General features: G+C 39.6%; 1 protein-coding gene across 1 annotated transcript in view; it reads left to right on the forward strand.

Moving 5' to 3' along the window:
* SPK1 (guanyl-nucleotide exchange factor) overlaps positions 1–15,827 on the forward strand; it is a 312,986-nt gene that overhangs the window by 82,252 nt on the left and 214,907 nt on the right. The window contains 1 exon segment of the mRNA XM_089431973.1: positions 11,778–11,821. Coding sequence (XP_089288099.1) covers positions 11,778–11,821 — 44 coding nt within the window.

Genomic DNA, 15,827 nt, shown 5'->3' on the forward strand with positions numbered 1-15,827 from the left:
TTGGCGAGCTAAGGAGGCAGAGTTTGACTGCCTTTGACCGAGCTTCAAAGGGGATGTTTTGCTGCTGTAATGGTTGGAATGATGACATAAGCCCTTCCTTTGCCGCAGGGGACAATCCTTTGGATCCTAGAACATTTGCCAAGTGTATGGTACATTTGTGGAGCCGACTGGGCATAGTGAACTAGATGCATCGTCCTCATCCAAAAGGTGGAATAAGAGCAATCAACGAGGATTGCTGGGTATCCATGAAGTTATCTCGGCTATGGTGGAGGTCCATGGCTCTCAATGCTCACCCTACAATTGCCAATGTGGCCCTCTGGATGGCTAGGACCTTGTATAGGGAGACCAAGCCCCAAATGGGGATCCACCTGCAATCTTGCATAAGATCCAATGTGTCCCGTTGCCTTCCAATACAACAAATCATTAGAATAATCAAGTAAAAGAGCTTACAAGTCTTGAAACCAATGGGGCACTTCATGGTGGCATGCCCTTCCGTAGTGGGCTTTGGTATGCACAAGTGTCTCCAAGCTCAATAAGGCGTTAGCCAAGGACCCTATTAGGTGGTTACAACCTCTAGAGAGGGTGACATGTCCGTGATACATCCCTCAAATGGTAGGTGTAAAATGATATAATAATGGAGCAGAGTGGTGATCAAGGAAAATCATTTAGACCACATGCCATGGTTCATGGGTAGCTATAATAAGGGAAGCCCACACCTCGGTATATGAGTGTAGGAGGGAGCAAATCGTGGTACATGAGTTACCTCAACCTTTTTTTTCCACCCTTTTTCATATGCCTTTTGCCTTTTATTGATTTTTCTTCATAATTGCTCGGGGCTCCAGTGGATGGAGAACATGATGTGTGAGATGTAGCAGTAGTGAATAGCCCCTTAAGGTGGGGTGGTTCATCGCTCGCCAGGGGTTGGGACAATCATGGGTTCATTAATGATAGAGGGGCTCATCTAGGGCCCATAGGAACCAGGGTGATGGCCATGGGTAAGGGGTAGAGCTCATGTTTGGGTTTTGCCCATGTGTTAAATTTTATGTCTTGACCATCTTTTGCATTTTGTGGTACATTTCCTGTGGTACATTTTCCTTGCTGATCAACCTCCGGGGCATCGTTCCAGGCCCGACCCAAGGTGTACGCAAGGGTAGGGGGAGGCTAACCCTATGTAGACCCAGATTAGAAAAAAGATGAATGGGGCTAAAATGAGTGGATGGGGAGTGATGTAGGTGGTATGGGAAGCAGAACAACGTGACCAAAATCGAGATTTCGCATGTAATGCCAACCCAAAAGCCAAATGGTCATTAAAGGAGATCCCACGACACTAGGATACAAGGGTAACCACGAAATCGAGCAATGGAGACAAGAATACAAGCCTAACCCACTCTTTCTGTTGAATCCTCCCACCAATCCATATCCAAAAGTGCCCATGACAAGTGAGGAAAGTTACTCAACTATACTAATGAAAAGCCATACCTTTGGGGTCGGGAGGCCCACTTTCAAAACATACATTCATGACAAGTGGTCGAGGGACCACATGGCCAGCTCAGGTGTCAGAGATAATGGCACATTGAGCTATCTAGCGGTTTCAAGGGGTTGCTGGCTGCCAACTGAGGACCATCTAGGAGAAAAATGTTCTCCTATATACACTACCTACAAGTGGTGGGTAACAAAGCCAACAATTGTAATTCTCAGATTTTTGCATAATAAAATAAACCCTCATCTGCTACATCGGTTTTCCCTTTGTGGATTTTCCAGGGACATTAGTCCAAAATAACTGTATTAATTGTGTGCATGAATTGCTTAGTTCCAGTTTAATTTTCCGCAACGTATTTATTTTGCTGTGAAGGATTGCAGTGTGATTTATTCGATATTAATCAGGAAATTAATGAACAGCTAATCAGTTAGGAGAATAAATTCTAACAGTTGCAGTTCAAGGAATTTTCACACTTATGAGCAAGTTTATTGAGGCTGAGCCTTCCAGTTTTCAGGAGGAATCTGAGGAGCAGATGTGGAGGAATGCCATGGTGGAAGAGTACTCTTCCATCATGAAGAATGATTTATGGGATGTTGTGCCACGACTGGAAAGGAAATCAGTGGTGGGAACTAAGTGGATCTATAAGATCAAACACGCTGTAGATGGCAACGTTGAAAAGTTCAAATCCTGGTTTGTGGCTAGGGGGTTCTCGCAGAGAGAGGGAGTTGATTATGATGAGACATTCACCCCTGTGGCCAATTATTCCTCCATCATGGCCGTGGTTTCCTTTGCTGCAGAGATGGGTTGGAAGATCCATGAGATGAACGTTAGGACGACATTTCTCAATGGTGCAAATGAGGAAGAGGTCTATAGAGAGAAACCGTGGGGATTTGAAGTTGTTGGTTGAAGAAAGCTCTGTATGGATTGAAGTGAGCAACATGTGCATGGTATTCCAGGATATATAGCTATCTACTTGGAATGGGCTTGACCAAGAGTGATGCTGACTCAAACCTGCAGTAGAGCCACTCATTCTTGTGTTACATGCAGATGACTTGTTTCTTATAGGTTCAGGGAAGCTGATTGCAGATTGGGAGAGGGAGCTTGCTTTTGAGTTCAAGATGAAGTATATGGGGTTGATGCACTACTTCTTGGGGCTAGAGGCATGACAGAGAGATGGGCAAACATTCCTTGGACTAGGGAAGCACATTGTGAAAATCTTGAAGCGATTCAGGATGTAGGACTGCAAGCCTATGGCTATACCAATGGTGCCTAATTGGAAGAAAATTCATGTTTCCAAGTTAGAGGCAGTGAACTTGACTTTATACAGGTAATTGATTGACTCTCTTTTGTATTTGGTCAACACCAGACGAGATATATGTTTTTCTGTCAGTACACTCAGTGAATTTATGGTTGAGCGAAGTGTGCTGGGTGGTAGCGAAGCACATAAGTATTTGTGTGGTAAGGTGGAGTATGGGTTGAGTTATGTCTCAGGAGATGGAGTGAAGCTAGTGGTTTATTTAGATGATGATTGGGTAGGCAGTGCAGTTGATAGGAAAAGTACTTCAGGTTGCTGTTTCAACTTGGGGTCTGGAGCTGTTTCTTGGTTCAACAGGAAACAAAATTCAGTTGCACTGAGTTCTGCTAACGCTGATTACATGGCAACAAGTTTGGCATCATGTGAGGCCATTTGGCTTCAGAAGTTATTCATGGGGCTGTTTGATCAGGGGTTGGAGCCGATTGTGACACATTGTGACAATCAGAGCTACATCAAGCTGTCAGATAATCCAGTGTTTCATGACAGATCGAAACACGTAGAGATCAGGTAGCACTTCATCTAGAACTGTGTAGAAAGGTAAATTGAAGCTGCAATATGTACCTACAAATGAACAAGTTGTAGACATCCTCACAAAGGCCTTGATGAAAGGCAAGTTTGTATTCTTTTGGGACAAGTTGGGAGTGGCGTAGAACACCTTCTTTGCTAAGAGAGAGTGTTAAAATTATAGTTTGGATAGGTGTCTCTGGATAGGCCTGGTGTCAAAGCATGCAGAAGATATGTTGAAAATTTTACTTATTTCGCTGTTTTAATTCTTCCCAAGTCCAAACTTAGGAAAAACATGATAATTAATTTAATTAGTTATTATTGGCTTTGTAACTTAGATTTCTAAAGTTTCTAACTTTGGAAATTAATATTTCCATTTGACAAAATCAAAGAAAGTGATAAGATCAAATTTTGGCCTTTGATCTTTTCTTTGAAGATCTCAAGGAGGAAATAGGGTTATGAGAGAAATTATAAATTGCTGGAATGAGTGGGTGAAGCACACGTTAGAGATCGCACCAGGTGAGAGAGAAGGGGACCGATATGGGTGAGAAGTAGGAAGGTCGAGCAGAAGAGAGAAGGGGCCATCTTGTTCAGAGAAAGATGGGCCATAGCCTGGTCATATTGAGCAATGAGAGAGCGGCCGAACCTTAGGCCCGGTTGGCAGGAGAGAAAGGCGGAGTATCTGGGTTGAGTTTACTGCTGGAGGAGAGGCCGAACCTTGGGCTGAGATCTGCTGAGAAAAGGGGCTATACTCTACTGGAGAGAGGCTGTACTTCAGGCTGTACCATTGCAGGAGAGAGAGGGCTGATTTCTGTGGCCGTTCTTAGCTGTACATTCTCTGGATTTGCTGCTGTAATTATTTCCTGATTATTTTCTCTGAAGCTTAATAAAATCCATCTTTGCTTGTTTTTCCCCACACTGGGGCTTTTTAGGATAAAAGCTGTGTAAAAATTTATGTGCTCTGATTTCTTGTTTCTGCTGTGCATAATTTGTTAGAAGTTTAGCTGTGGTAAAACTTGATTGTGCGTAGATTTCATATTTGAGTTTTTTGGGTTTTCAGTAAAAATAAATTTTTGGGTATAAGAATTTACAGGCACTTTAATTGTTTGGCTGTGCTGAGAAAATCTAACAGACGAGAAGATCTTTGAAGGTTTAAACAAAATTGTCACATGTTGAAAGGGTCAATCTATCCTAAGTTGTTTTTTTCTTGTATTGTCTAATGATACATCTTCCAAATTGAACTTCTCTGGTTACTATTCTAAGTGGGTATTTGATAATAACTCCCAAGTTAAATTGGAATTCTGATTCTTTAGAATATGAGGAGAGTGACATATTTGTTCATAGTAATGTTGAGTTTGGTAGTTTGAGTGGTTCCTGTGATTGGGATGGGATTAAGGTAGCTTTGTAATTTGCTTCTTGATCTTGATTTTGGATACTCGATTCGCTATAATTTGTGTAGTCAAACCTTCATCATATACTTTGTTGTTTTATTGATCGATGGTATTTTGTGAATAGTGGCACTTGACTTTTAATTTTCATTGATTTCTTTAGTCTTTTCATCAATAGTTTTTACACATTTGACTTTTGAAAAATGGTTGATTCAATTCGGTTAGTGGACGCGCGTTTGTCGACTTTTTTAATTGATATTTCCTTGCACTCAAATTTTTTAACCTTAGTCAGCAGGGTTTGCCTATGACTTTTAGGACAAGCTATTTCCTTATCTGGTTTTGGTAAATCTTGGTCAAACTTTTGCATTTTTCTTCTTGAACTAGTTTTTTGCTTTTCCCATTGAGGCAATTACTCATCACATCAGATTGCAACATTTTGTAAAATTGGTGCTTGATCCATGGCTTGCAGGGTATTAACCGTTTTCTCGAGATTGTTAATCTCTTTCACTCGATCTTTGTTTATCTTCCAGCGATTACAGTTTCCTATCAGATGACCTCTTTGCTGAGAAATTGGTTGTCATCTTGTAGATAATGTATTTCCAGAGTTTACAAATTATGTTTGAAGTTCTTCCAATTCTTTCTGGAATGGCACACACTTATTTTTAAATAAGTGTTCCATGATTACTTTCTTCAAGTTCTGGTGTTCTTTGCAACTTGAAACAGACCCCTTCAAAACCAGGTTGGTACTGAGCTCAACCTCTTGAATTAAAAAATGTACTTTGTACCTTAAAAAGAGTTTTCTTCTATTTATCTTTTCTAATCTAACTATGATTTATAGACCTTTGTAATTGATATACCTATCTATTTATGTCATTGAAATAATAAACCCTTATGGATGCGGCTGATCTTCGAAGGATTTTCTTCTATTTATTTTTTCTATGATACATATAACCTAGCCATTATTTTATAGACCTTTGTAATTGATATATCTATCTCTTTATATCATTGAGTTAATAAACCCTTATGGATGCGGCTGATCTTCAAATGGTTTTCTTCTATTCATTTTTTCAATGATACATATAACCTAACCATTTTTTTATAGACCTTTGTAAGTGATATACGTATCTATTTATATCATTGAATTAATAAACCCTTGTGGATGTGTCTGATCTTCGCTTTTTAACTTCAAGAATTTTTTGAATGTTTAACCTTTCATGTTAGCTTTTACCTTAAGCACCGTTAAGATGTTAGGATGTGATATGCCGGTCAGAGCTTTACATGATTTGGGTGACAGATGGTGAGTTGTATCCAATGTTTTACAACTCGGACTCGGACTCCGACTCGGCCGAGGATCGACTCTGACTCCGACTCCGACTCGGTAATGACTCGGCCGGCTCGATTTCAATGACTCGGTCGTTGTAAAAAATACATTAAATATTTATTTTTTTTATAAAAAAACATAATTTTAAATATTTTAAACATAATTTTAAAGATTTTCATTCAAGTTTCCAAACACACAACATTATAATATACATGGAAGACAACATATGATCAAAGTAGGCTCATGAACCAATCCATTATATCAAAATGGTACCCAATGGCAATAGTAAATACATAGTCAACTGTAGTCTGTCATACATGATCAAAGACTCAAGAGTCAAAACAAAATACAAATAACCAAGGAGGCTAGTAGCTACTGCCAGAGGAGCCAAGATCATCTCGACCAATCTCTGGATCATCATCATCAGAGTCAGACAAGGGGCCCCATGGCTCCTCCTCATCATCATCGTCTCCAACTGCAACTGTAGAAGTGGTGCCAGTACCACTAGGCTGTGCAACAGATGCAAGCTGAGATAGAGTACAAATGCGGCTGCGCTTCTGTCGTGGCTGAGTAGAGGAAGGCGAAGCACCTACAACTGGAGTCCTATTAGCTGGCTGTGAGACTGAGGCTGGTGGATCGGGATCTGCATTCAACTGAACACGCTGCAGTGGATGTTCAACATCAAGTTGATCAATCTCAAGATCCTCATCAGGATCAAACTCTGGTAGACGACTCTCCACTACCCAATCTGATGTTGGATCAATGTCTTCCAACACAATGGGATCTGAATCAGGTCTTTTGTTCAGCAATTGGTTCCGTCTGAGCCGAAGGTTGTATTGGACAAAAACTAGATCATTCAACCGTTTTTGCTCCAAACGGTTTCTCTTCTTTGTGTGAATCCTCTCAAAGACAGACCAATTGCGCTCACACCCAGATGCACTGCAAGTTTGACTCAAAATACGAATTGCAAACCTTTGCAATTCAGGGCACTGGCCACCAAAGGCCTCCCACCATTGTGCTGCAAAAAACATAGGAGTGTAATGAATTATGAGTTAGATGAAGGCTGAAGCTCAACAAAATTACAAATTATATCTAACTTTCAAATTATAAATGATTTAACAAACTTTAATAAAAAAAGTAAAACCATTAAGAAATTGAAAATTGAAATTTTTGTTTACCTGGCTCATCTGCTTAACTTGCAATCTTTGCTAGGTTCTTCCCAAAGGTACCTGTTGCATTGCTGAAGGATGTGACCTGCTGATGTATCAGCAGCTGATCAGACTCCGATGGGACCATGCGCTCAATGCAATCAACCAGTCCATCTCTGACCTCCCCCCTCAAAGCTCCTGACTCCTTAGCTTTATAATGATACCGTGGGTTCAAAAAATACCCAGCTGCATGTATAGGGCGATGGAGTTGATTGTTCCATCTTTCATCAATGATTGCCCAAATGGGCCCATACTTTGCCACTCTATCCTTGTATGCTGTCTTTATTTGCTCCTTTGCTTGATCCATAGCCTCATAAATGAAGCCCATAGCCAACCTTTCCCCATCCACCAACCGCAACACCTTAACTAGTGGCTCAGCAAGCTTCACAATCTCTGCTGCCTTTCTCCAAAAAGTTTCATCATGGACTTTCCTTTTCAATTCTCTGCCTTCTGGTTTGTTAGACCAACTGCTTTGATTCCATTCATCACTGGAAAACATCTTTTGCAAGTTTCTATGTTGGGAAAGCATAGATTGCAATGTCAAAAAATGTGTAGCAAATCTAGTGATGGCAGGCCTAATAATATCCTTGCCTCCAGTGTGTTTCCTCATGAGACTCAAAACCAGTGTATGATTGTAGATAAATTTTGTTATGCTTTTGGCATTATCTACAGTGTTTCTGACCCAATCTAATTTTCCAATATCCTCAAGCATGAGGTCTATGCAATGTGCAACGCATGGGGTCCAAAAGATGGTCTTGTGTTTTTCCTCTAACAGTCTACCAGCAAGAACATAGTTAGAGGCATTGTCTGTGATGATTTGAACAACATTAGCCACCCCCACATCCTCAATAACCTCATCCAATAGCTGAAACAACAAGTGGCCATCTTTTACCTTATCAGATGCATCAACTGATTTTAAAAACATGGTTCCCTGTGGGCAGAAGACAAGAAAGTTTATGATGGTACGGTTTCTTTGATCAGTCCATCCATCTGACATGATGGTACACCCTGTTCTTGCCCATGATTCCTTGAAATCTTGCAAATACTCATTAATTGATTTAATTTCTTTCTGCAAACGAAACCCCCTTAGCTCTTGCATAGTAGGGCCTTTGAAGCCTTTGCCAGCAGCATGTATGGCCTCAAACATAGGCTCATAATATGGTGAACGAGCAGCATTAAAGGGGATATCAGCATCATACCACCATCTAGCTATGTAGTCACAAGCAGTCTCCCTCAATTCTTTCTTCCAATGGTCATCTAAAGTGGGCTGAGCAAGACCTTTACTAATACTAACTTCAGGACCATGTGCATCTGATGGAGAGGAGCCTGAGTGAGTGAAAAAACTTTTGATAGTCCCATCACCCTTCATTCTACCCTTTCCCTTATCTTGAACAGAAGCAAAAGAGGGAGGAACATAACGGAAAGGGTTTGATGCATCAGTTTGAGGGATAGAGGAAGAACCCTCAAACTCATAGTGGGGGTTGGCAGCCATCATTCTTTGTATCTCCCTCTTCCTCCCAATTTCAGCCTGTATCTCTTTTTGCCTAGTCTTTTCTTCTTTAAATTTTTCAAAGCTTTCCAACAAATTCTTTCTAATCTCCCCAATTTGATCAGAGGGACATGGAGTAATATTGCCTTTAATCCCTGCCAAGTGTTGTTTCAGCCTATGAATCCCCCCAGGACCTGACTTAATTTTCCTATGGCAAAACTTGCAACACATCTCACTATCAACCATTTCAACATATGCCCAAGCAGGATCTTTTGCTCTAGGTGCCATTTTTTGACTAGGAAAACAATCTGAAAATGAAAAAAAAAAAAAAAAATTGATTCAATGTTCATTTATTTGACTAAAAACACTCTCTAAGCTATCTTGATATGCACCTAAAATTTACTAAGTAAAAACAGATTTATAGAGGTGGAAAAAAATACCTCCAGGCACAAACTGCCTCCTCAAGCTTGCTCCAAGAATCAGCTCCTCAATGCTGCTCCAAATGGCTGCCCAAGAAGCTCCTCACTCCAGCTACAATGCTCCTCCAAGACTCCTCACTGCTGCTCCAAAACAAGCTCAAGAACTGCTCACTAACTCTCAAAGAAGACTCTCACTCAAATGCATAAGACTGCTGTGAGTGAAATGAGAGCATTTGGCTGTCTTAAATAGAGTTTGGGAGGGGGAAATGGACCCCAAAAGCATTTAACAATCTACCATTACCCTTTGGAATCCACAAACCCTACTTAACTTAAACAAAAAACAGCAAAAAAGTGAATTTAATTCATAAAATACGCTGCCCAGCCGTGCTTTTAATGACTCGGCCGAGTCAATACGGACCCGGCCGGGTTGACCGAGTCAGCTATGACTCGGTCGAGTCATTGGATGACTCGGCCGAGTCATAGCTGACTCGGTCAGCCGAGCCGGGTTGCTGGCCGGGTCATTGTGTTGGGGTTTGACTCGGTCCGAAACGGCCGTTTCGGTTTCAACTCGGCCGAGTTGTAAAACAGAGGTTGTATCATAAGTCTCCTGAAACATAAGCTCCACATGGCTATGATTTTCTCAATTAACTGTTTTGAATCTTGACGAGGTATGCCCCAGTTTGCTCAATGAATAGTTCTGGTTTGCCCAATGAATACACCTTATCTGCACTTAGAATTTTATATATCCCTATATTATTTAATGCACTTCTGTAATTTAATGCAGGCTCCCATTGTTTGACAGTTACGTGTTATCATAATTGGATCACAGTAGTGAATCATAGTTGGATGGTGGTAGTGATTTCAATTTGATCTATCTATCTATGTGTGTGTATGTGTGAGAGAGAATATGGTGATATTCCAATGTACCTTGCAAGCTGCATGTGTTAATTGATGCATTCTTCACAATAAAAACGTTGTGGAAATATAAAATATGGAATTGAGAAATAGATGCACACACACAAAGTTCACACCATTGTTTTTGACCAATTGTCTCTAGAAAAACCCCAAAGGGAAACCAATGCAGCAGATGAGGGTTTTATTATTATGCAACAATTTGAAAGAAATATTACAACTGGTTGCTTAACTTGGCAAACCTCCGGAAATCTATTGGCAAAATATCTGGAAGACACCCTTGTCTCCCTTTGCAATCAACTTGGCCTCTCTTCGCCTGCTCGCACCTCCTCCTGGCCACTCACATTACAACCCATAAATGCGCACTGCCTGGTTGGAGAGAATTGTGCAGCCTCGGAAATGCCTCCAGGTGAGACGTCTAGCCTCCCTCTTTCTCTGGAACCAACTCGCTCTCCCTCCAAGACTCTGATCCAGCGACTGACAACTGAAACAAGTCTCTTCCAACAACTCGCACTGGGGTTTCTGGCTAGTACGACCTCCTCTGCAGATAATTTGGCCTCACTCTTTCTTGTCTCCTGGACATTGTAAATACTGAGGATATCTTCCTCCAGAATCTCTGCTCCCAAATCTCTGCTGCAACCGTTGCTCTGATGCTTTCCCTAGCTTCAACTGCGCCCTTGCTGAATGCTACAAACTGGGTAAGTCGAATTGCTCAAACTCACTCAATCCCCCTTCTTCAAGTCCTTGACTTGCTCTTATAATCTTCTGTTGGGCAACCAATGGCCAATATCTAATCCCAATCAATGGCTTAGATCACTTTAACTACATCAATAGAATTCTGTAGAACAAAATCAAATTACCTTCATTAATTAACTTTAATTAACCAACTTTCCTAAGCTAGACTTAGGAAATAATTAAATTATTGGCTAATTAATTTAATTAAGGCGTTTCTGAGTCTTATCTCGCAAAACCTTTTCTGGGTTTTGGATATCTCGTGTTCCTTAGCCTCTTAGACATCATAGAGTCTAGAACACCTGTCCACTGCTACCATAAACTAACACTCCTCTTGTTCATGTGTGGATGCTTTCTGTAAGGGCTTCTTTCTTGGTTCGTACATATTACTGCATTTCCCTAACTGTGCACATATCAATCAGAAAATTATCTTTTCGGAAGCTCTGGTAATTTTATGCAGCATCAGGAAATGCTGAAAATTTACTTATAGCAGCTAGAATTCTAAGAATTGTAAGAGAAATTCATTTGAGAAAGTGTTAGGAAATCAAGAGATTGCATGTTTTACATTTCCATGAAACAGCTGTAAGAATGGTAGCTGACTCCATGAGAAAGATTTCTGCACTTCAAGTTCTGAAACCCTAAATAGCAGTTATTAATGAATTATTGGCTGGCCTAACGACTAAAAGTGGATTCCAAAGAACTCCTATCTCTGCTAAAGAGAAAATAAACATGGCACAGATCTTTGTTATCCCCAAGCATGTTGCTGATTGTAGTTTGTCATGAAGTTTATCTTGTCTGTTAGTGACTTATTTATGTTGTCTTCAAGATTATTATTTATTAAGTATATGATTACTTTATGAGTGGTGAGTTAAGTTGGAGGTCATTATTAAGAAGTTCTGATTGTGAAGTTTCCCTAGAACAGATGTTAATTATGACATTGCATTTTTTCAGTTGTGTACCGTAGTACTCAAATTAATTCAATACCGGCTTTTCATGTTTTGTGCTTCAGGTTATTGTTGGATATGCTGCCCTTCCACTGACTACTCATGTCCAGTAAGTTTTCTATTTTTTTTACTTCATTCCTTGTGGTGCTTTCTATTGTGACTTGCATTAATTAGAAAAAAAGGTGGAGAATGCATGTTACAAATATTTCTGAGAAGAGTTTTATTATGCATCATTATATGTTCTTCACACAAAGTATCTTAAATTTTTATGTTACGTTTCTCTGTAATAGTGGATGACCAGAATTTTATGGAACATACGAATTTTGCTTTATTGATTATGCTTTATGTTAAAGATGTAGCTTCCTGTCTTCTGTCGCTCATCTTTCTTGGGAATAATAAGAAATTTAAGGTTTGGTCAAATTGATGTTAATCTTTTCAGTAGTCAAGGTTTAAACTTTGAAGTTTGAACACCTATGTATTTCTCAGCTATCTGGTTAAACTCAGAAGTAGTTTTGTACAATTTCTGGGAAGTTGGTCTATTTTACTGAGCCATCTTATATTTTTAATGAAGTTCTGATTCATGGCGTCTTAGCACAGTGTTGCTGTTATGCATTCCAGCATTTTTTGAATCACTGTGACTTCTCTTATGAAAACCCTTGAACCAGAAATTTGCCAGGTCATAATTCCAGCAAAATGATTGAAACTGTTACGTTTTCGTATCAGTTAAACATGGTATCCAAAGTAAATCGGTCAAATCAGCATTTTATTAGAATGCAAAATGGAAGAAAATGTACAAAAAGGAGGAGACAAATCATGTTGATGACCTTTAATGACCAATATATGTCAATGGGCTTGAAAATACAGCAATAATAGTAGCAAAATAAAGAATGTCTACAACATCTTGAACATGTAAATAAGGAATTTGGATGGGAAATCATTTTCGAAGTGAAGATTATAACATCAGTTTTGCATGTCTATGTGGGAAGTATATGTTAGATGTATTTTGTTGCAGATATGCTTATTACTAACTTTGTCAATTGAGAGCTAACATCAATACCTGCTAGGTATAGAATGTGATCAAGCACATTGTATACATATGATTGATTCCTTTGCTTTTGGAAGGATTTGGAATTTTCACACTTGTTATAGATAGAAGACCACTGTAAAGACAATTTCCAATAGTGCGAAGTGGCACACACACACACGGAGGGTAGAAATGCTTGTAAGGGCTCATATTGCAATAATATTCCATTGAATATTAGTTGTAATTGAGCCAGTAAGCTTAGGCAGAACCCACATTCTTGCATAGAGAATTGCTTTATGTCAACAGAATTACAAGCAACAGTTTTGCAGGCCTGGTATGTACATTAAGATCCCATGCCAATTTCCATCTTTTAAATACTAATCTGGGACCAAACTGTTTATGACTTATAGCATGCCCTTTGGGATGTAAGCTATTTAAAGTTCTGCCTTTGGTTTTCATGGGAGTGACATTTGTGCTCTGAGTGTATTGATACTATAGTACTTAGCAGTCCCATTGACCTACTTGTGATTTGTTGGATGTTAATAATTGTATCTTATTTTACATATATTGCTCATTATTTTGATGCTAATTGTACACATCCATTTACGTTGGGGTCCCCTGTTCCTTTAGCTTACTGTGTGAAAACCCGAGAACTTATGGACATGAGATATTATATTTAATTTACTTGTGGAGCTTTGCTTGACATTAGCCATACAGAAATTAAAGAAAGATCACTTTTGAATGGGACTGGAGGATCTCTTTTAAGATAAATGAATGACTTTCTGTATGCAGAAAAGTTCTGCTAGAGAAATGGATGGTTTTTCAGGTACTGAATATTCCTAATTATATAAGTGGATATCTTCTAATGGAATGTGGCAATAATGATGTGCGATTTGTTGATGTTTTTGCAGCATCAGGCAGACATTCCCCCATGTGGTCATGCTGATTTGACTAGTGGGGCAATGGTACATTCACCTATGGGGCTATGCTGATTTGGCTAGGGGTGAATGGCCCAGGGGTAAAATTTCTCCCATGGGGTCATGCTGATTTAACTAGGGGAGATTGATACATTCACCCATGGGCCCATGCTGATTTAGCTAGGGGTGAATGGCCCACGATGCTCACTTTGTGCTTCAGGATGGAGTGATCTATTCTTTTATATAGCGGGTTTGATTTGTTTATTGATTGGGCTTCTTCACCCAACAGTAGGGTAAATGATTCTATTCTAATGTTGAGTTGTGATGTAGGCTTCATTAGTGAAGGGATTTCTGGTGTTGAGAAGCCACCTTGATAGGTCTTTACTGAACTTTAGAGCTCTATTTAAATAGACAACATGTGAGAGGCAAATAAAACATAGCAAGCTCATTGATCTTTTCAAGTGGAGGAGAAATTCAACAAAAGGAGAAATCTGTGGTCTTGGTTTATCTTCATTATTTTTCTATCTCTCTTGGAGGCGGCATGTGTGAGACAAGATTGACTTTTGAGCAGTCGAGTTTGACCAGCCATACAGCTGAGTTTGGCTAGCCATACAACTGAGTTTGATTAGGTCACACATGCGAGTTGACCTGGCTGATTGCAGGCTGCATGTGCAGATTCGGCTGCAAGACTGTCGATCATTGTCCATAGGGCTAAAGTTGACCAAGCCGAGTTGATTGCAGAGTTTGACTATAGTTGATGGAGCTGATTTGATTGGTTTGACCAGCGTTGACTTGTAGCTGTTTGACCAGGTTTGACTGGTATTTGGACTTGTATATTGGCATAGATTTCTAGACGATTTTTCTGATTTGTAAACCTTGCTGAAAGATAATTTCTTCTCAAGAAAAGATTGTTGGGTCTTCTCACAAGGTTTGGTTTCTTCGGGTAAAATTTTTGTGTCTATTGTGCATGGCTGCCTTTCTATGATTTTTGCTGTTTCCGTTGCATTTACTGTTGAGATTTTCTGTGTATAATCATTCAATGATATCAGTGGTTTGAAAAATGCTGGTTGAAAATCATTAGGAAGTGATTGTTAGAGCAGAAAATTGTATTCTACTGCACTTGCCATAGAATTTGAACATGGGATCAGAGCTTTGTTGAAAGATCAGCCATTGATTAGCCTCAAATCTCAATATTCAGGCAACTTGTACATGTTTCAGTTCTCTTTTCAAGATTGTGGTCTTCTCACAAGGTTCGGTTTCTTAGGGTAAAATTTTTGTGTCTATTGTGCATGGCTGCCTTTCTATGACTTTTACTGTTTCCGTTGCATTTACTGTTGAGATTTTCTGTGTATATAATCATTCAATGATATCAGTGGTTTGAAAAATGCTGGTTGAAAATCATTAGGAAGTGATTGTTAGAGCAGAAAATTGTATTCTACTGCACTTGCCATAGAATTTGAACATGGGATCAGAGCTTTGTTGAAAGATCAGTGATTGATTAGCCTCAAATCTCAATATTCAGGCAACTTGTACATGTTTCAGTTCTCTTTCCAAGATGGTGCCTAGCCTAAGAGTAGAAGACAGGTTGCATGGTGCTACAAATTTCAGATCTTGGAAGACTAGCATACTCCTTGCCTTGGAAGAAAATGATATTCAAAACTATGTGAAGGAAATTATCTCAGAACTAGCAGATTTTGAGGAGAAATCCAAGATAAAGAAGAATGAAGCAAAGGTTAAGGGGATCTTGATAGGTACCATCAAGGACCAGTTGGTTCCCCATGTTGCTGAGTTGAGGACTGCCAAAGAAATGTTTGATGCCTTGGTGGGATTATTCGAGAGTAAGAATACTAGCAGGAAGTTAGCCTTGAGGCATCAACTTTGTTGTATCATGATGTCCAGTTCAGATTTGGTTGCCCCTTATCTCATGAGAGGCTCCTAGTTGGAGGTACCATTGATGATGCAAAGCTTGTTATAGTGACTCTTAATATATTTTCCTTCTCAAGACGAATATAGTTGGAAGATCAACTCCAGTTCAAGAACAAAAGAAGGATTTTTCAAAGATCAAGGTCTTCAAATGTCATACCTTTGGTCACTATGCCTCCTAGTGTTGTCAGACGAAAAGGAAGGGAAAGCAACATGCATCAACAATTGATGTTGATGATGATCATGAGCAT

The sequence above is a fragment of the Pinus tabuliformis genome, chromosome 5_1 (assembly GCF_031772625.1).
Source record: "Pinus tabuliformis cultivar Carrire ecotype Pingquan chromosome 5_1, CPIR1, whole genome shotgun sequence".
NCBI classification, from domain to species: domain Eukaryota; kingdom Viridiplantae; phylum Streptophyta; class Pinopsida; order Pinales; family Pinaceae; genus Pinus; species Pinus tabuliformis.